Raw genomic sequence first — 22527 nt, 5'->3', positions numbered from 1 at the left:
GGACTTTTTACCCCCTCCATAAATCTTCGTCCGCGAAGCCAAGCCAAAGAAAAGAACAAGTGATAATTGTGCTGGTCGGTTAGAAGAAGAATCTCAGGATTTTGTGATGTCTGGATGTACTCTGACAATGTATCTGACATCTTATTTTAACTTGAAGTTAACATCATCTTCCATTCCTACTATCACACACTTTTATAGTCCATTATAATTCATTAATAAATGAACTCAGCCAAAATCAGTTACGTTACGCTAGTAACTTGATTTGCAGGGAGTCTTCAGATCACTATGGGCGCGCCACGTCCACACATTTCAGGGGCTTTGTGATTGACAGGTGGGTTCTAAGAAGGAGCACACGCGTGTCAGCTGCAAAGACGGATCCTCCCATTCGGTGCCCGTCAGCCGGCTGGATAATTGCGCGTGCGCATTGCGTTAAATTCGTCGGAGTGGGGTTGTGTTGGAGCAGCAATGAGCAAGTGAGACGAGACACGCATGCGCTATACGGATCGTGGGGACAACTGCGCCTGTGCGTCTTCCGAATGTCAGTCGTGCGTACAGTGCGCCTGCGTGGAGTTGGTTGTTGGAGGAAGCTCGGATCCTTGGCTTGAGGTCTTTGACTGACACGGCGTCGGGTGACCCACGTACCCCCAGACGGCCTCAGGAACACGTCCCCCGCGGGAAGCCTGCCGTGCTTGGGTACGACAAAGCCTTGGCCGAGCAACCAGTCACCCGGGAAGCCTTGGATCGGCGGAGGAGCCTCTGGGGTAAGGGGCACGGGACGTGGGCCCTGATCAACAGCGGGGTTTCCTTCAGCCCCAGGCTGCCTGCACCGGGAACGCTGTCACCCCAGGCCGACCCGGTGCCTGGTCCCTGCAGCCTCACCCACACTCCATAGCCTCCTCCTCAACACCCGGCCTGACACATACCATCCCCCCTTCCTCCCCAACACCTGAACTGACGCATTCCCCCCCCCCCCCCCCAGCAGCTGGACATGCATCCCCCTCCCTCCCCAGCACCTGGACTGATGCATTTCCCCCCCCCCCTCCCCAACACCTGGACTGATGCATTCCCCCCCCCCCCCCCCCAACACCTGGACTGACACATCCCCTCCTCCCCAGCACCTGGACTGACGCATCTCTCCCAACCCCGCCCCCCCTCCTCCCCAGCACCTGGACTGACGTATCCCCCCTCCCTCCTCCCCAGCACCTGGACTTATACATCCCCCCCCTCCTCCCCAGCACCTGGACTGACACATCCCTTCCCCCCCCCTCTCCTCCCCAGCACCTGGACTGACACATCCCCCACTCCTCCACAGCACCTGGACTGACACATTCCCCCCCACCTCCTCCCCAGCACCTGGACTGATACATTCCCATCCCCCCCCCCCTCCTCCCCAGCACCTGGACTGACTCCTCCATCCCAGCACCCAGGCTGAGGCTTTGCAAGCTGCTAATAGGCCCAGACAAGATGGGAAAGTAGGCCCATTTCAAACTGCTCATTAAGTATTTTTGTTCTCTCTTCTCTTTGACTTGGCTTCGCGGACGAAGATTTATGGAGGGGTAATGTCCACGTCAGCTGCAGGCTCGTTTGTGGCTGACAAGTCCGATGCAGGACAGGCAGACACGGTTGCAGCGGTTGCAGGGGAAAATTTGTTGGTTGGGGTTGGGTGTTGGGTTTTTCCTCCTTTGTCTTTTGTCAGTGAGGTGGGCTCTGCGGTCTTCTTCAAAGGAGGTTGCTGCCCGCCGAACTGTGAGGCGCCAAGATGCACGGTTTGAGGCGATATCAGCCCACTGGCGGTGGTCAATGTGGCAGGCACCAAGAGATTTCTTTAGGCAGTTCTTGTACCTCTTCTTTGATGCACCTCTGTCACGGTGGCCAGTGGAGAGCTCGCCATATAACACGATCTTGGGAAGGCGATGGTCTTCCATTCTGGAGACGTGACCTACTCTTGTTTCTTGGTGTGAGCTTGCAGGCGCCTCAGATTGAAGAGACTGCCATCCGTGTGGTACCGGATGTAAACAGTGTCTTCATTGTTGAGGTCTTTCATGGCTTGGTTCAGCATCATGCTGAAGAAGATTGAAAAGAGGGTTGGTGCGAGAACTCTGCCTTGCTTCACGCCATTGTTAATGGAGAAGGGTTCAGAGAGCTCATTGCTGTATCTGACCCGACCTTGTTGGTTTTCGTGCAGTTGGATAACCATGTTGGAGAACTTTTGGGGGCATCTGAGGCGCTCTAGTATTTGCCAAAGCCCTTTCCTGCTCACGGTGTCGAAGGCTTTGGTGAGGTCAACAAAGGTGATGTAGAGTCCTTTGTTTTGTTCTCTGCACTTTTCTTGGAGCTGTCTGAGGGCAAAGACCATGTCAGTAGTTCCTCTGTTTGCGCGAAAGCCGCACTGTGATTCTGGGAGAACATTCTCGGCGACACTAGGTATTATTCTATTTAGGAGAATCCTAGCGAAGATTTTGCCTGCAATGGAGAGCAGCGTGATTCCACTGTAGTTTGAGCAGTCTGATTTCTCGCCTTTGTTTTTGTACAGGGTGATGATGATGGCACCACGAGGTTCTTTATGTAGCAAAGGTAAAAATACATAACCAACATTTCAGGCTTGAGCCCTTCATCAAGATATGAAAGAGTGACAGTGGGCTTCCAATCAAAAGGATGGGGGTGGGGTGGCAAAGGCAGGAGGTATAGATGGAGAAGCAGTGATGAGGGAGAGGAGGGATGGCTGGGTGGGTGGAGGGGGAAGGGAGGGAAAAACTGGAAAGATGGAGGGGAAAGAAAAGTTGAGCTGGTTAGCAGAAAGCAGAGAAGTTGATGTAAATGCCATCTGGCTGGAGAGTCCCCAGATGGAAAATAAGGTGGTGTTCCTCCAATCTGTGGGAGGCCAGGGTGGGACAGTACATAAGGCCATGGATAGACAGGTGAGCATAGGACTGTGACTCAGAATTGAAATGGTTGGCTACTGGGAGGTCTTTGTTGTGGTGGAGCGAGCAGAGGTGCTTAGCAAAGCAATCTGCAACCGGTCACTCTGATGCAGAGAAGGAAACAAGGGAGCACCGAATGCGGTAAATAAGTCCTGTGGATATAGAAGTGAAGTGTTGCTTCACTTGTAAGGTCTGTTTGGGGCCCTAGACCGTGGTGAGGGATGAGGTGTGGGTACAAGTTTTGCTCCTCCTGCAGCCACAGGGGAAGGTGCCGGGGTGGGTGGAATAGGTAGGGAGGGATGAGTGCATGAGGGAATCACAGAGGAAATGGTCCCAATGGAAGGCAGAGAGGGGAGGAGAAGGAAAAATGTGTCTGGTGGGGGAATCCTGTAGTAAGTGCCAGAAATTCTGGCTGATGGTGTGTTGGATGCGGAGGTTGTTGGGGTCGTTGGTGAGGATGAGGGGTATTCTGCTTGTTGTATCTGGGAGAAGAGGGGGCCAGGGCAGATGAGTGGGAAATGAAGGAGATGCAAATGAGGGCTGAGTTGATGGTGGTGGAGGGGAAGCCACGTTTGTGAAGAAGGCAGACATTTCGGAAGATCTGGACTGGAAGACCTTATCTTGGGAACAGGTGCAATGGAGATGGAGAAATTGAGAGAAGGGGATAGAATCCTTGCAGGGGACAGGATGTGAGGAAATGTAGTCAAGGTAGTTGTGGGAGTTGGTCGGTTTGTCATATATATTGGTGGAAAGCCTGTCTCCTGAGATGGAGACAGAGAAATCCAGGAAGGGGAGAGTGTTGTTGGAGATGAACCACGCTAGTTTGAGATCAGGTGGAAGTTAGCCGTAAAGTGGATGAAGTTGACAAACTCATTGTGCGTGCATGAGGCAGCTCCAATATAGTCATCGATATACTCGAGGAAGAGTTGAGGCATCTTGCCTGTGTAGGCTTGTAGCATGGATTGCTCCACGGAGCCCACAAACAGGCAGGTACCCATGGCTACTCCTTTGATTTGGAGGAAGTGAGATGAGTTAAAAGGAGGTTATTTAAAGTAAGGATAAATTTTACCAGACAGAGAGCAGGGTGGTGGTAGAGAGTGACTGGTCAGGTCTTTGGTCCAGAAAGAAATGAAGTGCTTTCAAACCTGTTTGGGAAATGAGGTATAAAGGGATTCGACATCCATTGTGAACATGAAGTGGTCCAGTTGGGAAATCTGAAGTCATTGTAGAGATGGTGGGTAGAGATTGGACCAGGAGAGAAAAGATCGTCATTGTAAGATTAAACTAGTTTAGAAGGGCAAGAGTCTACCCAGATGGTTGGTTTGTGTATCTTGGGTAGAAGGTAGAAGCAAGCAGTACGGGGATGGGAGACAATGAGGTTGGCAGCCATGAGAGGGAGGTGGCCAGAGGTGTTGAAGTTGGAAACAGTGGCTTGATGAGCCGTGGTGGGGTCCTGTGAGAGGGGTAGATAGGAGGAGATGTGTTTATATTTATGCATTTATATTTCTCTTCATTTGTTAGTGTTACTGTAAAAAGGAAATTTGGAAATGAGTGATTACCCTTATCCTTGGGAACATCATTTGGTATTTCAAAGTCCTGAATTTTTAGAAATTATTCAGTGTCCATTCTATTCCTCATCAATAAGTCCAATGTCGATTTGTGAAGTGGAGACTTTTCTAGCTGTGGACCCTTTTTTCATTATTATCAGCTTCAGTTGGCAATTGTGGTTCCACTGTTTGCTCTTATCTGTTTATCATCAGTTACTTTGGGAGTATTACCTTCTGTATCTGTAGCCGGTCCAAAAACCTGGTTATCAGGATCAGTGTGGTCATTCTCTGATTCACATTGATGGTGACGTCTAGCTAGGAAGTCAATAATTGATAGTGACTTTTTGATGCTTCTTCTTGCAATTTGGCTCGCTTTCTCTTTGCTGCGCTGCTTTCATTTCTTTTTCTTTGTGAAAACCTTCTTGGTCAATAATTTTGCTTCTGCAAATGATTATATAATTTTTGTAGTAATATTTTGATATTAATTTAAGTGTGTATTTTTTCTGTTCTTTTACTTGCTTAACATTGGTTAAAAATAAAATATTCCTACCAATATTGTAAAATCTCTTGGTTACTATGTGGTAGCAAAATTACTGACCTAGAAGATTTTCCTAAACTTTGCAGGTCTATTATATTTAACATAATATAAAATATATTAGCATACAATTATTTTGCATTAACAGTTAACACAAAATAAAAATGATTGAAAAAAAGGCACAAGACAGCCCTAAACAACAAAACTAATAATGAAACAATTAATTTAAAACATAATCATCTATATTTTATCAACAACATTGAAACTATTCACAGGCCTGACTATTCAAAGTGACAACATTTATCTGCTGTCAAAGCCAAATTTCTTGAAATATAATAAAGAGATATGTTGTGTCGTGAGTGCATGTGGGTGCTGCACAGACTCAATGCAGATATCTATTGATAAACCAATCACACACAACAAATATATGAGCAAGAAGAAACTGATGAGGGAAGACAAGTTCTATTGAGCTACCACTCATAGCAAGGCAGAGACGATCACTTGTTCCCAGGCGGTGCACATGTACAGCGAGCCTTGTGGCGGTTGTGAGAAGAATGGGAAAAGATATATTTTGTGTGAGTGGTCACAGCAAGATATATATAATAAATTTGTAACATAAGTTTGTTTCAGTTATCTGGATTTATTTATCCATATTAATATATTATGAATCTTTAAAATATTAATATTTTGTTCTAAATGATCCCCCCTTACTATCAATATTCTTTACCAAGGCAAAGGGTCCTCCCTTTGCCTCTACCAGAGGGAGTAGGACCCTCAAAATTATAGGCCCATCCTAACTGGGCAACCTGACCATGCCTCTGTTCTGGCCTTGGCCTGACACCCCCCTCCCCAGCACCTGGCCTGACCCCCCTCCCCCAGGACCCCACCTGATCCTCAAACCCCTTCCCACTCCTCTGAAATCCCTGATTACCTCTAAACCCTCCACTGATTACCTCCAACCTTCCCATCACAAACCCTGTCCCCTTCCTAGTTGCGCTTACCCCCATTCTTTGCCCACCCCTCTCCCCTATCACTCCTTCTCCCTTTACCACCTCCTCCCCATTCCACCCCTGCCCCTCCCTTTACCACCTCCTCCCCATTCCACCCCTGCCCCTCCCTTTATCACCCCTCCCCATTCCACTCCTACCCCTCAACATATTTCCTCAAGTCCTTCCTCCCTGCACTGTACATGCACCCTATGTGTATAATGAAAGCAACCATTTCAGCAGTTCAGGCAGTATCTATAGAGAGAGAAGCACAAACATGAAGACACATAACATTACAATTCCTCATTCACGCTTGAAATATCTCCTGTCTTTCACATACCTCTGTGAAGCACGTTGCAGCCCTCAATCTGCATTTCGACCCTGATGTTATACTTTCTCTATGACCTTTACTCTGGCATTATCTATCTCTCTTAACTCCTGATCTCTGAAATTCCAGTTCAGGATGCAGCTAGGATCAGCCAACTTGACATAATGAATTCTGACTTCAGAGCTTGGAGAAGGATGAAAGATATATATGGTACTCTTGGCATCAACAGATTCGATTCTGCCTGTTCACTTTCTACATCAATGCAGTGCAAATATTTGAAGTGTTATTTGCTTAAATGCTGTGCACCAGAAAAATGAAAAAGATATTTGCAATTCTGAAAATCATACAGCTTCAAGCAGCCATTCTCATCCTTTTTTATGGCCATAGCCCACTTAGGACTTTGCTCAAGGTTTATGGGCCCTCTTCCCTGTGGTTTAGTCAAGTTTAGTTGATTTCTCCTGTACTTCTCTTGTACCAATTACATAAAAAATAATTTCTGATTTCAGTTTGTGCACCCTTTTAAACGTGCTGTGCACTGCATTGACATTGGTTGGCTTGGAGCATGGATGAGCTGCCAAATGTTGACTTAACCTAGAACTGAGAACATTACAGTACAGTACAGGCCCTTCAGCCCACAATGTGCCAACCCAAAAAAAATAAACCCTCTCTATCTTATATCCCTCTATTTTTCTTTCATCCTGTTTAAGAATCTCTTAAATGCCTGTAATATTTCAGCCTCAACCACCATCCCTGACAAGTCATTCCAGGCACTCACAACTCTGTATAAAAAAAATGCCCCTGATGTCTCCCCTAAACTTTCCTCCCTTCACAGATGTCCTCTGCTGTTTGCTACTCCGATCCTGGGGAAAAGGTGCTTGTTTGATGGGAATAGAATTCAATTAGATTATGATGTTGGCCTATAGCCTTGCCTTGGGACACTCACTAAGTGGGTCACCCAGTAAGAAAGACATAGACAAGGTATTAAATATGCTTTTGGAATGATCATTTGATGTGATGGTTAATTACTGGTAATTCATTTTGAAAAATTGCTTCGATCTTGGATGTGTTTTCTGGAGAATAGAAGTTTTTAGGAGATCTGGTAGAAGTGCTTGAAATGGTAAAGGATCCCTGGAACAGTTCAGCACAGGAACAGGCCCTTTGACCGACCATGATGCCAATCCAATGTGTGGTCTATATCTGCCTGTTTCCTTTCCATTCATGTGCCTTTCAAGTATTGCTGTGGTATCTGCTTCTAGCACCTCCCCGGGTAGCATGTTCCGTTCACCTATCACTTTGTGCTTGAAAATAATACCTCAGAAATCTCCACAAACTTTACTCCCTTCCCCCGTATTTGTCTTGAATTTGATATTTCTTGGGGAAACGAATGACTTTCTACCCTACGTCTGCCTTTCATAATTTTGTAAACTTTCATCAGGTTTTTCCACAGCCTGTGATGTTTGGGGATTCATTGATGTAAGTACTTTCTGCTGGAGGGGTTTACAGCAACTACAGGACTAAAAATAAAACGAGCCCATTCCGAAGTAATGTCAGGCTTAGATTTGAAAATCTGGAGTTTATGATGGGTTCATTAATGTTTTCCAAACTGAAATTGACAAATCTTTGGTAAGATGGATGGATGAAATTGAGATATAGATCAGCCTTGATCAGATTAGATGGTGGAATGTGATAGAGAGGCTGAATGATCTTTCCTGTTCAAATGTTTGTTACTGTTTAAGTGTGTGTGCTTAGAATTAATGACTCCTGAAATGGTAGAAAAAAAGCATTTCAAAGGCTGTTTCTAGTAAATTTTTCAGGCTGTTGGTCTTAATAGCCTTGGCAGTTTTACAGTGACTTGCAGCTGGCTGCACAATAGAACTTAGTTTAAGTATTGCAACATGAATGCCTTTAATAGCTTTGTGGAACTTTGCGGCTGGTTTAAGGATAGCCAGCTGAATGTTACGTTAAAAACTGAATTTAACAACTTAAAGGTAAGGAAATTTAAACGTGTAGTTTGGATTCGGACTTTGTATAAAGATTGTAAGTAGATGATAAAGTGGTATCATTGAAAATAAGTAAGAATGATTTGTTCCCATACTACAATCATTAAGTAATATGAAAGAACTGCCTGTTTCTCCTCTACATTAGAGAGTGGACACAGTCTGGGAGATGGGTTTCATTGAGCACCTTTGCTCTGTCCACTGCAGGAACAGGGTTGTTGCCACTGTCAACCATTTCAATTCCATGCCCCACTCCCATGTTGACATGTCTGTCCATGGCCTCGTGCACTGCCAAACCAAGGTCACCTGCAATTTAGAGGAACAACACCTAATACTCCATCTGGGCACTCCAACCAGATCATATGAACATTGACTTCTCTGGTTACCATTTGGCCCCTACCTCCTCTCTTTCTCGTTTCCTATCCCTCTGTTGCCTTCCTCCAGCTCCCAACCCTTTCCCTCTCCATTCAGAGCTATTCCCTCAGGTTTTTTATCTTCTGCCCTCACACCCATATCCACCTTTGACCTCTTGTCTGTGGGTTTGTACTCCTCCCCCTGTCCCTACCCCACCATTTTATTGAAGCACCTGCCTACTTTTTGCATGTGTACCTTGACAAAGGGCTCTAGCCTAAAATGTTGGTTACACATCTTTGCTACCTACGTAAAGAACGCTACATGACCTCCTGAGACTCTCCATAACTTTTGTGCATTGGCCTGTATTATTTTGATAGTTGGCACTGAAACTCTCTAAGCAGTGTTCACAATTAGTTTTACAGACCCTTAATTCTATCAGTCTCCATTGTTGGAATGCATGAATGGTCCATTTTCTTATTTTCTTAATCTTTGTGGCAGTACCTTAAGATTGAGGATGACATTCTACCACAACAATTTCTGGGTTCCAAAGGGGATAAAGTAGCCATGGTAGGATCATCTGACTCTGCCACATTGAGTAGTTAATGCTTTATAGACTGGGTAGGTTGTTCTATGCTTCTACTTGTCATGCATGGCCTTCTCAAGCTCACACCAGAGCGGCGGCCCCTCCCGCCAGAGCGGCGGCCCCTCCCGCCAGAGCGGCGGCCCCTCCCGCCAGAGCGGCGGCCCCTCCCGCCAGAGCGGCGGCCCCTCCCGCCAGAGCGGCGGCCCCTCCCGCCAGAGCGGCGGCCCCTCCCGCCAGAGCGGCGGCCCCTCCCGCCAGAGCGGCGGCCCCTCCCGCCAGAGCGGCGGCCCCTCCCGCCAGAGCGGCGGCCCCTCCCGCCAGAGCGGCGGCCCCTCCCGCCAGAGCGGCGGCCCCTCCCGCCAGAGCGGCGGCCCCTCCCGCCAGAGCGGCGGCCCCTCCCGCCAGAGCGGCGGCCCCTCCCGCCAGAGCGGCGGCCCCTCCCGCCAGAGCGGCGGCCCCTCCCGCCAGAGCGGCGGCCCCTCCCGCCAGAGCGGCGGCCCCTCCCGCCAGAGCGGCGGCCCCTCCCGCCAGAGCGGCGGCCCCTCCCGCCAGAGCGGCGGCCCCTCCCGCCAGAGCGGCGGCCCCTCCCGCCAGAGCGGCGGCCCCTCCCGCCAGAGCGGCGGCCCCTCCCGCCAGAGCGGCGGCCCCTCCCGCCAGAGCGGCGGCCCCTCCCGCCAGAACGGCGGCCCCTCCCGCCAGAACGGCGGCTCCTCAAGCTCCCATCTGCGAAATGGCCTCCACAAACTCCCACTAACACTTTCTCTGATCTTCCATCCCCATTGGTCACAGACCAGTGATTTCTATGAGTTTGTGGATATTTTTTTTGAGCCCTGGATAACATTTCAGCATGTTCTCACTATCTTGCGAAGCTCTCATTGTTCCAGAGCATGTTGTGGGCATCTGGTGAAACACATGCGAACAAGAGGCCACCTCTTTGGGTGTCTTTGCGGCAATTCAGTGTTTAAAAAATTGTGTAATGTGCACATGACAATAATAAAAAAAATCTTGAAACTTGAATCTTAATATGTTTGGAACCTAAGCCCTGCATTCCCACCTACCCCAATAACCTTTCATGTCCTCAACCAGTCAAGAATCTTCATACTTCTGCCTTAAACTTGTTTTCCTCTTGTGTGTCATCAACAAATTTAATAGCAAACCTTTAGGCCCTCATCCAGGTCATTAATAGAAATGATAAAATTTAGAGATCCCATTGATCCCTCTGGTGCAGCACTCACTTCATTTGCTGGATCAGTTAGCTCTGATGTGAATGGACATATCAGCATGAGATGAGCTGAGATAGGGGCAAAATTGTTGATGTGAACAGAGGTGTAAATCAATGGAATTAGTGTTGAAATAAATGTGAGCTCTGAAATTCTGCTCGGAGGCAAATGTGACAACAAAGTTGGGAACGGTGAGCTTTCTTTCAGATACCTGCCAGGAACAGAAATGGAGTCAGGGTCCAGGCAATTTAACAAAGTTTGTGACAAAGGCGAATATTATTTTAGTCCACAACATTTTAATTCTAGTTGGCCAGCTGTTTTTGAAATGTAAAAGTTCAAGTGATAAATTTGAGTTTGACAGCAGAGCAGTAAAAATGTGTTTTAATATAGTGGAAAGATTAATTAAGGCACAGATTTACACATGGTGCACAAATGGAATGTACAGTAGATTTATTCAGATGTTATTGTAGTTTGTAAAAATGTTGTAAAACTTCTTGGTGTTAACAGTGCTTAAAGATAAAGCAATTAAGTACCATATTTGACGGCATATAGAACCCCTCTTTTTTCCCTCAAAACCACTCCGGGTCCTATATGCAAAGGTGACATTTTGGAGCCACCATTTTGGGCACCGAAATGCAAACCTAGTGGAGGCTTTCCTCCCCAAGATGGCGTCAGGAGGAAAGCGCTCAAACTACTCACCCAGCTTCAAGAAGCCCACAGAGGTGCTGCGGCTGTCCAGGAAATGGGCCCGCAACTTCGCAGACCACCTTCCCTTGGGTGGCCTGCATTTTCCGGAGTCACCGCTGCCATTCACTTCCCCCGGTAAGAAGGTCCACTCACTCGATCCTGCTCGCTCTCTCCCCCTCTCACTCCCTCTCTCCTACGGTGCTGTGAGAGATGCACTGGACTTCTATGATCAGGCTTTGACGAGCATGGCCCCCGCGCTTGCTCATTGCCACCCCCGCGTCTTATTTAATCTGTTCGGGAAGCCATGCTCGTCAAACAAAGGCTCAGCATGGACTCTGATACCTGAGGCTCAGTGTTCCCCTCAAAGCAAGCGATCTATTGTCTGCTCCCCATGACGGTGGGCCTGAGCCCTGCCCTTTGCCCTGGCTTATTTCTCTCCTGCCCTCGCATGTCTGTGGGTCCTGTCAATCAATTGGCATTTGTATGGTGGGGGGAAGCAGCCTGTGCCTCAGCATGCGGTGGGCAAGAGGACTTTTTGCTGCTGTTGCTCGTGTGCTGGAGGCTTCATCATCTCGGCCAATCAAGGCTGGAGGTTTTCCATCGAGGTGATTGAAGGTAAATATACTAAAACAATCTCATGCTAAAAATGGTGGGTGGTCCTATATGCCAGTGGGTCCTATATATAGTCAAATACGGTAGCTTAATTAGTTACTGATTAAACATTTTTGCATTATTCCTACTGTGCTCTTGAATAATTTGGACTATATTACGTTTGGATATCTATCATTTTTAGTTTACTTTATTCCCATTAGTCTTTTCATTCCTTGAAATCAGCATAAATGTTTTTATGCTATTGCCAGTGATTATCTCCTTTAAATTATTATTCCTTTTACTTAAGCCAAAAGACAAGTTTGAGTTATCACTCGAACCATAGAATCTGTGGTCTTCCCACTCTGAAACTTCTAGCTGTGGTTTGTTGATCCCCCTTTCTCTCTACTGGGTAGTGAGGCCAAAAAGTAGTTCAAGGCAGTTTTTTAAAAAAATTGAAATGGCATGTGCTAGAATCCAAAAGAAATACATGATATATGACTGTTAGTACCTGTAGAATGGAAAGGCACTGTAATGTTTCCAATCTACCCTGCATGACAAAGGACCTGTTTTCTTCACGGATATTGTCCGTCTTGTAGATCTGCAGCAGTTTCAATTAATGTACTGTCAAATCAGCAGTGCTGCTGAGATCAGCTGCTGCTTCAGAGAACTCAAGGCATTGAATGCTGCACCTTCTTTACTGTGCAGCTCAATGAGAAATTGCAGGGACATCTGAAGGATAGATTGGAAACTGGTGACAATTTAAGAACTGCATTTGCAGTAAGTAGCTGGCATCAATGTCTGATGTAACATCTAAGCAAAATGTTGATGGAACCCACTTTATATAGCTCTGTACATTGGCAGATTGTTTAACATTCTATGGTTGAACAAGTTTTATTTCTTTAGACAAATGTATAACTATATCGTAATTTACCAGGATATTTTAACCTTGCCTCACCAATTTTGAATATAATATTTTGGAAGTGACATTTAAAATGTAGTAATTTGTCAAAACCATTTCCTTCAATGTTTTTCAGCATCGCTGAGACAACCAGAAATGTCTATGGTCTTGTTTGCTTCAGTGGTTCGTGTTCGAGATGGCCTTCCACTTTCTGCTTCAACAGATTATGAACATAATAAAGGAGTACAGGAAAACAAGAAACACTTGAAAGTTCTGTCAAAAAAATTAAGCCACCTGCCTGATCGATGTACTTTAAAAGATGAACATTACAATATACAGTGAGTTGACTTTTCCTTGGCCTCTTTACTTGAGAAGAAAATGAAGCAGTTTTTAAATGTTTCTTTGCAGCCAGAGAATTCCATTCAAAATTGTCATTTTTGTTAATCAGGCAAAGTTTAATTGAATTTTGTTGATGTTATTTGCAGGGATAGGATTTAGCCCTGATTTTGGTATAATGGAAAAGAAGCTGTTTAACCTTGGCTTTAAAATGAACTGTTGGGCAAATATCAATTGCTCTTTGCAAAGGAAAGTTCCATATTTCTATCACTTTTTTCATGTAGTGTTTCATAAAGTTGTACAGCATAGAAACAGGCTATCTGGCCCACTGTGGCTTTACTAATCATGTCAATCCCACTTGCCCGCATTAATTCCATCTCCCTCTGCATCCTGCTCATTCACGTACCTGTCTATGTAAGATTATGTCCTCAAGTCTCTGTGTGGACTTGTATGTACATTTTTATGACTGCTGAGAGCTAACATTGTAGGGATTAAGAGTTGTTTGAGGATGGTTGGTTTTAAGTAGTGAGAGCAGAATCACATGGCACAACATTACACCCATCAAACATTTGATTGTAAGCCACATACAGAAACCGGACTAAATAGCCTAGTATGCATTATAAGTTATGTCACTGAGGCGTTGCCATTTCCCACCTCGAAATGCACCATTTATTGTTCAACTTCAGGAAAGAAAAACTAACATTGTGTTTGTTTTGCAGAATGAGGAGGAATATTATTGGTTGTTAACAAGTAGAGTAAAGCTGTGTAAACCTAAATGGAAATTAATATCTTCTGTAAAGCACTGTGTTCAAACGTCTGTATAGGTCAATGTCAGCTAAAGAGTCAGTTGTGCTTTATCGCACATGGATCGCTTGCTGTCGTTTGTAAATTGTATGTAATGATGAATAGTTGGCAGTGAATTAGATATGTATTTGACCCCTTATTTATCACTTTGTGTAAATTTATGTTAAAGTTGCTTTTGTTTGCTGCCATAAAATGAAACAAAGCCAACTTTAACAATTATTCAGGAGGTATGTGCCTCTGGAAACTATTTCTCGTTGTTTCATAAATCCATTTTTCTGCAGTTCCTAGTACCATCTGCATTTGGCCTCGAGCTTCTGAAAATGTGGTTTTACCATACAGGGAAATGAATGAAGATGATGACATCTTTAACCCAGAAATGAAAGCACAGGCTGAGAAGAGCATTTTTTCTTATCCTAAATACCTTTATTTTTAATTGTGAGTTTTGTGGACTAATGTTGATGCTTAATTCATATCTCTTCCTTTTGCATGTGTCATTAAAGTTCAAACAAAGCAGTGTTGAAGACCCATCTATACTTTAAACTTTCAATCATTTAATCATTTGTAAAACATTTTCCTTTGTACTTTTCCTTGATCTATTTCCATACAATGTTGCACTGCATAAAGTGGACTTTCTCAATATCAGTACATGATTTATCTCTGTCAAACCAAGCCCACTTGTAAATTGGAGGAACAACACCTAATATTCTGTCTGGGCATTCTCCATCCGGAGGGCATTAACATAGACTTTTTGGTTTCTGCTGGACAACTTCCCATTCTCCATCTCTTCACTATCCCTCTGCTATTTTCCTCCAGCTCTCCAATCCCTTCCCCCTCCATTCACAGAGCCAGCCCCCCTCCCCCTGTTTACTGCTGTGCCCTCCCTCCCTTCTCCACCTATTATCTCCTGCCTGTGTCCCTGTACCCCTCCACACCATTTTATGCCTATGTTTTGCTCATACCTTATGAAGGGTTCAAGACCAAAATGTTGCTATATAAAGTAAATGGTTATGACCTGCTGAATTTCTCCAACATTGTGTTTTTACTTCAGTCAAGACTTTTGTGTTTTACTGATTTATTTCTGCTAATCTGATCTAGCTCTTGACCTGTAGTGTATTATTTTAGATATACCCTTCTAATCTTTTTTGAATATTTTATTTAATTTTTCCATACATGTATTCATATCAAAATATAATAGTGTAATCATATAAAATCCATTATACATGATGGTTTTATAAAACCCCCAATAAGAAATAAATAAAAAACCCAACCCCTCTCCCCCAATAGGGATAGAAAAGAAAGAGAGATGGAACAAGTATAATTAGTAAAGAAAGAAAAAAGTAGACCTGGTTGTCTTTCAATTCTAACCTTTTTCAATGTTATTTGTTTATTTATTCCAAGGAGTTAACGAGGTTTAGGGAAACCATTTATAAATTTATACCTACAATATGTAAATATGGGTACCAAATTTTCAAAAAAGTATCATATTTATTTCTCAAATTATATGTAATCTCAAGAGGAATGAATTTCCGCATGTTATGAAAATCCGATTTCCATGTCACTGCTAAACATTTTCTTGCAACTGCTAATGCAACTTTTGCAATTTCTTTTTTATATAAATTCAATTTAAATTTTGGTCTTACCCTTGAAACATTTTCCAGTAAAAATAATATTGGATTCTGTGGAAATTTAACTCCTGTGATTTGCTCCAAAAGATATTACTAATTCTATCCAAAACGGTCTCAATTTTGGTCATGACCATGTAGAATGTAAAAAAAAAAAGTGCTGATCTCGATTAATTTAAAAACCTTTAATATCAGGGTCAGATCAAGTGCTTCAGTTGCTAAAATAAATAAAGCTGGAGATAATGGACACCCTTGCCTACTAGATCTAGTTAAATGAAAAGGTTCAGATATCTGCCCATTTGTTACGACTTTAGCTTTTGGTCTATTATTTAAAGCTTTAATCCAATTTGCAAATATTTATCCCAACCCAAATTTTTCAAGAACTTTAAACAAAAAAGTCTCATTCTAATAAAAACACTTTTTCTGCATCTAAAAACCACTGCTACACTTAACTCACCTCTTTTGTGCTGATGTATTATACTCAGTAATCTGGTTACATTATCTGCTGATTTTATTTTTTTTAAACAAATCCAGTTTGATCCATATTTATTAACTTCAGTAAAATTTTGGCCAACCTATTCGCTAATATCTTTGCTACTATTTTATAATCTGCATTTAATAATGAAATAAGTCTAGATGATGATGGCTTTAAAGGGTCTTTATCTCTTTTGGTTTTACAGTTATTATTCCTGTGTTAAAAGATTCCAGTGAAGTATGTGTTTTCGCCACCTGTCCTAAATCTCAATAAAAGGGGGATTAATAAATCTTTAAATTATTTATAAAATTCAGGTGGGAAACCATCTTCTCCTGAAGTCTATTACTTTGTGATGAGCTCAGTGTTTCTCTCGCCTCAATTGGGGTGAAGGGAGCACCCAGTTCTCTTTGATCTTCCAAATTTAATTTTGGTAAATTTATTTGAGACAAAACAAATATCTATTTTATTGTCATCATTTTGAGATTCTAACTTGATTAACTTTGTATAAAATTGTTTAAATTTTTTATTAATTTCTTGAGGTTTATAATTAAATTAAGATAATTTTAAGTTGCAATAATTGTTCTCAATACTTATTCTGTTTTTAACTGCCATGAAAGAACCTTAGGTGTTCTCTCACCTAATTCATATTATCTCTTTTAGTTCTCATTATCGCTTTCTCTGTCCTATATGTTTGTAAATTATAAAATTGAAGTTTCTTATTAATTAGACATCTCCGTTTCTCTTCATTAATCTGTCTTTGCCAATCTTTTTCTAAATTTGTTATCTGTTCTACCTCCTTCATATATTCCTTCTTGATTTTAGAAGTATAACTTATTATTTGTCTTCTTAAATACGCTTTCATTACGTCCCATAAAATGAATTTATTATTAACCGAATTAGAGTTGGTCTCAAAAAAGGATCTTTTTTGTGTCTAATAAAATCACAAAAGTCTTAACTTTTTAATAACAGAGTTAAATCTCTATCTGTAAACTAATTCTTCTTTATCCAACATTGTTATTGTCAACAACAAGGGAGAATGATCAGATAAAATTCTTGCCTTATAATCTGCAGATATTAAAAACTGATCTATTCTGGAATAAGAATAATGTCTATTTGAATACAAAAGAATAGTCTCTTTCTCATGGATGTATTCTTCTCTATGCATCTATTAAATTGCTCTTGTTGATCTATCTACGACTGGATTAAAACAAAAATTAAAGTCCCCACCTATTAAGTTAAGAAATGTTTCTTGTATAAATTTTTCATCATCTACATTATGTTCATAAATGTCCAGTTTTCCAAAAAAAAAGATTTGACAATGTACCTTAACATATCACCCTGCAGGATCAGTTACTACATTTTGCATTTTAACCAGAAGAGTCTTGTTTATTAAAATTGCTACTCCCTTTGCTTTTAAATTAAATGAGGAAACTGCAACATATCCTACCCCATCTCTTTTTAACATCTGTTAGGTCTGCTTTGTTCATGAATGAGTGAGACAAACACCAGACTGAGTCGAAATCAGGGTTCTTTGTTCTTTATTACCGGATTGTAACACTTGCGACTAACAATGTTAGTCGGAGAATGCATTCTGCCGTTATCAGCAAAATGGTGATTTTTTATACCCTTGGATACATGCTTAGAACATCATCATATCATTACTTGTCCAATGACTAAAACTGTTGCTATCCTTTCCCTGCTAGCTTCCTGCCTCTCAATCCATCAATGTCTCTCTTATCTTGTAAGTACAAGGATGCATTCACATCTTGTTACAGCCCTGTACAGGGTAACTCCTTACACATTCCCATCTCATGATGTTTTACCTAACAGGAGTACAAGGACACCTCCCCTTCTTGTTACAGCCCTGCACAGGGTAACTCCTTACACATTCCCATCTCATGATGTTTTACCTTACAATCCCTCCTTTGTCCTCTTTAGAGGACAATCTCGCCCTGACTATGCTACCACCGCGTTACATTAGTTCGCCTATTATTGCCAAGCTCTATACGGGTTCTGTTCACAGGGTAGTTCGGCTGGTGGGCGAGGGCTCCCCCAAACCTCCTTTGCGTACACCCCCCATCCATCACCCCGATCCCATTGCCCGTTTACAAGTTTCATCCCATTTGCCCCCAAGCAAAAAACTAGCTAACCCCCCGTACATTAGTAAATTCCCAAGTTAACATATGGTCTACAATCTAATTCATAATACTTGTTCTACAATCTGATTAATAATGTTTGTGTTACAATCAATGTTATAATATTTGTTCTACAATCAAGGTTATAATATTTAGGTTACAAGCAAGGTTAAAATTATATGTGTAACAATCTAATTCACACATCTGATGCTCTTTTTCAATTAAGTGAGTTTCTTGCAAAAAACCTACATCTACTTTCATTTTCTTAATATGTGCCAATATTCTTTTTTTTTCACTTGGCTATTAAATCTGTTAATATTAAAGCTTAAAGTATTTAATATTTTACTCATTAATATATTTTAAAATTAATTTCAAACAATACTTCCCCTTCACCTCTCTTCTCTCAACTCCTTGGTATTTCAAACCTTTATTTTCTATCATGATAAAACATGTAGAAAATCCAGGTGGAAAAAAAAAAGAAAAAAAACCCAGATTTTATCAATACATAATTATAGAGTCCAATAATATTAAGAGTAAAAAATAAAATAAAAATAACACCCCCCTCATCCCGTTAATGTTGTTTAAAATAATACACGACATTATATATTAATGAGTAAAATATTAAATACTTTAAGCTTTAATATTAACAGAGTGATTTAATATTAATAGAGAAAGAGTAATTTCTGTTTACTTTATTTCTTTAAGTGAAAAATAGATTCAGAATAATGGTGAACATCTAGGGGGGAGAGGTGAGGGGTGTTGGAACTGATATGGACTGACTAACATCGAACCATCTGTGTAGATCACAACCTGTAAAATGGAGGGGGATGTTAGTCAGTCCATATCAGTTCCAACACCCCTCACCTCTCCCCCCTAGATGTTCACCATTATTCTGAATCTATTTTTCACTTAAAGAAATAAAGTAAACAGAAATCACTCTTTATTAATCAAAGAAAGTGCCATGCCACATGTGCCAGAGGTCTGAGGAGCTGAAATGCTCTTCGATCTTTTGTTTGTGTGCATGTTTAGCCTGAGAGATTCCCCTCCTTAAGTTGGCCCTGGCTGAGCTATAAGTTTTCTATTCTCCAGATCTGAAGGCTAAATCTCTGTCTTTGATCAGAAGGTGAACCTCACTGTTCATCCATGATTTTTGATTAGCAAAATTTTTTTTTTAATTTTTGCGATTTCACTCTATCCACATACTTGTTGATGTACTCGAGGACAGAGTTTGTACATACAGGTAGTCCCCAACCTACAACCATAGTGGGGACTGAAGAATCAGTCATTATCTTGAAATGGATGTAAGTTGGAATTTTGCTTGCGCACATGGAGAATCGGAATCTTAAAGTAAACTTTTTAATCAAATCTTTTTTCATCATAGATTTGACGATAACAACTTAAAGCTGCTTGAATTTGTCATTCAACCTTGGTGAATCTTTCCACATTCTGGTCCATACTTACCTTGTTAGTCGGTGTTGCAGGGTTCCAGGGCTGGATGCGACCATCTTGATTCCTGTGCGCATGCGCGAGTCTTCAGTTGGCACATGCATGAGCCTTTGATGGGTTCACGTAATGGAGTTTGTTAGGCGTATGCATGAGAGTTAAGCGCCCTGACGATATTGAAATCATATCCTTAACTCTTACGCATGCGCCAACCAAACTCCAATATACAAACCCACCACATATGCGGCAACCGAAGACTGGTGCATTTGCACAGGAATCAAGGTGGCTGTGCCCAGCCCTGGGACCCCAGAACACCGACTAACAAGGTAACTACGCACATTTTGGCTCTTGAATGTCCTGTATCCCTGTTATAGTTTGTAAAATACAACATAAACCTTGTAAATTTTATTTTTTTAATAATTTTTTTAAAATTCAGTTGTATGTACAATAGTCATAAGTCGCATAGGTCATACGTTGGGAACTAACTGTAAATCTGTATTGATCTGAGAGCTTGAGGTAGCATGGGCAGCAAACACCCTCCAATCTATGTTGGAAATATTGCTGAAGAACAAAGTCATCTCCCTCAAGCCAGATCTTAATAGTCTTCATTGTGGGTGTAGGAGCCAAAATTAGTAATTCCTTTACATACCTTGTTAGGTTGGTGTCCCTTGATCCCTGTGCGGTCATCAGAGGTGTCCGTCCAAGTTCGTTTGACTTTCCGTGGCCATTTTTGTTATTGTGCGCATGTGCAAGTTCCAGAGTGTGCACAATGCATTAGTATATCGGAGTGCTGACTGGAGCATGCATGGTATGTATGCTGGTAATTGGGAGTAATGTATGCTGCTAATTGGCGACATTAGAGAAGAGTGTTGACCGTTAGCATTCTGTATTCACGGAACTTTAATGCAAATGATATTTATAGTCATTTCGTCGAATGCTAAAGAAGATAGTTAACAGTTTAAATGTTAAATTAAGGATCTGGATTTGTATTGGAAATAATTGAAATGAGTCACGAACAAGTGTCTCACCTAGCCTTCAAGAGACTATACATTGGATTGAAGTCGCCATAGTGGGTTTTACACGTTTAATAACTGGGCTATCCTTGGGAAACAGAAACAATGAAGAATTGTCAGACTGTCTCGGGTGAGGGAGGGTAGGGCTTTTGTAAGCATCAGCCACATCTGTATAAACGTGATCTAAATTTTTATTTCCCCTCATGGTACATGAAACATTTTGGTAAAATCTTGGAAGCACAGTTCATAGATTGATCTGATTAAAGTCCCAAGATGCAATGTCCATAGCTTGCTAATAGCAGTACTGAGGTCTTTCATGGCTACTTTAGCATTTTCATCTTTTAGTACATAAACTGCAACAGCAATGACACATGTAAACTCTCATGGTTGATAACACAGACAAATAATAAATATGTAGGACAAGTATTCATATTTTTACACACACACACAGGGTATATCTATATATGTATGTAATTGTGTGTGTGTGTGAAAGAAACCTCGTTAGAACGCAATTCGTTAATATGTGTAATCGCTTATAGCGCGGGTGTCTGTGGACCCCAAACTGCTAAGGGGCGGGCTGATGACAATCAACCGGCAACCCAACTCCCCGCACCTGACAGCCCCCCTCCCCGCTGCCTGACAGCCCCCCTCCCCGCTGCCTGACAGCCCCCCTGCCCGCTGCCCCTGCTCCCCGGCGCGGGACTTTGGGGCAGGGGCGGCCGGCGCAGGATATCAGGGCAGGGGCAGCTGGCACGGGACGCCTCTGCCCCGACGTCCCACACCTGCCCTGCCCCAATGTCCAGCGCCGGCCGTCCCTGCCCCGATGTCCCATGCCGTCGGGGCAGGGGCAGTGGGGAGGCGGGCTGTCAGGCAGAGGGGATGGGGCTGTCAGGTGCGGGACTTCGGGGCAGGGTCTTCCGGTATAGAACTTCAGGGCAGGGGTGGCCGGCATGGGACGTCAGGGCAGGGGTGGCTGGTGCGGGGCACTCTGACGTTTATGCATCTTTTCCATGACTCGGTTGTAACACGGTATGAAATCTTGGACCCCAAATACCACTTTCTAACGAGGTTTTACTGTATATATAAAAAGATACTTACAATGGCTCAACTTACGATTTTTTGAAGTTACGATGGTACGATAGCGAAATGCATTCTATGAAAATACTGTACCTCTACATAGTCTCTTGGTACTGTAGTTTCACAGTTCACCGCATGATGGTGTTGGTGTGAGTGTCGTTATTGGTTCTCTTGCAACAGCTGATGTATGCTTTGGCTGGTGCTACATTTTATGATTGAACATTGTTTTTTTTTCAATAAGGTATTCAACATTTAATTATAAAATAAGATTTGTTTTAAATAAATTTACCCAGCTGCAGGCTACAGTAAGTGTTCTGAGCACATTTAAGGTAGGCTAAGCTATGATGTTCGGTAGATTCAGTATTCTTTTCTGACTTACGCTTTTTCTACTTACAATGGGCTTATTGGTACACAACCCCGTCGTAAGTCGAGGAGTATACCTAGCATTGACCGGAAATAAAACACTCAGTTGTTGACTTCGTGATTGAAACAAAATATTGAAAAAACTTCATGGTAATTCTGCATAAATATATTTTTTCAAGCACAACATTTATAGTCTTTGTAACAGAGATACAAGTTTCAAACAAAGTTGACTTCTAGCAAAACATAAACAAACAATTCTCAACTAAGGGCTTCACAATAAAGTGAGCACTGAGACAAGTGTATTGCTGCTGTTCTGTTTGTCTGGAGGCGTGAGCACTGAGGCAGGCCTGGTGTTGCTGTTCTGTTTCCCACTGCCTGCCCCTTGTCTATCTGGATGCCTAAGAACTGAGATGGGCGTATTGTTGCTGTTCTGTTTCCTGTTGCCTGCTCCTTGCATGTCTGGAAGCATCAACAGTGAGGCGAGACTGATGTTCTTTGCTTTCTCTTTTGTTTATGCCAATGTTGCTTCACTTTTTTTGGGCCCATATTGAATGGGTTTGGTCACTTGTTTTTATTCTAAATGTACATTGATGCACAGCACTGTAGCTAATT

The 22527-nt window shown here is 42.6% G+C and overlaps 1 protein-coding gene across 2 annotated transcripts in view; it reads left to right on the top strand.

Moving 5' to 3' along the window:
• The first annotated feature begins 557 nt into the window (after positions 1 to 557).
• Positions 558 to 22527, top strand: part of sec22a (SEC22 homolog A, vesicle trafficking protein) — an 83427-nt gene continuing 61457 nt past the window's right edge. For both annotated transcript variants that reach the window (XM_069934787.1, XM_069934786.1), the window contains exons 1-2: positions 558 to 761; positions 12784 to 12985. In XM_069934787.1, coding sequence (XP_069790888.1) covers positions 12804 to 12985 — 182 coding nt within the window. In that variant the 5' untranslated portion in view covers positions 558 to 761; positions 12784 to 12803. The remainder of the gene's footprint in view (positions 762 to 12783; positions 12986 to 22527) is intronic.

The sequence above is a fragment of the Narcine bancroftii genome, chromosome 4 (genome assembly GCF_036971445.1).
Source record: "Narcine bancroftii isolate sNarBan1 chromosome 4, sNarBan1.hap1, whole genome shotgun sequence".
NCBI classification, from domain to species: Eukaryota; Metazoa; Chordata; class Chondrichthyes; order Torpediniformes; family Narcinidae; genus Narcine; species Narcine bancroftii.
Note: the sequence above shows the minus strand (reverse complement) of the source record. Positions and strands in the feature narration are given on the sequence as shown.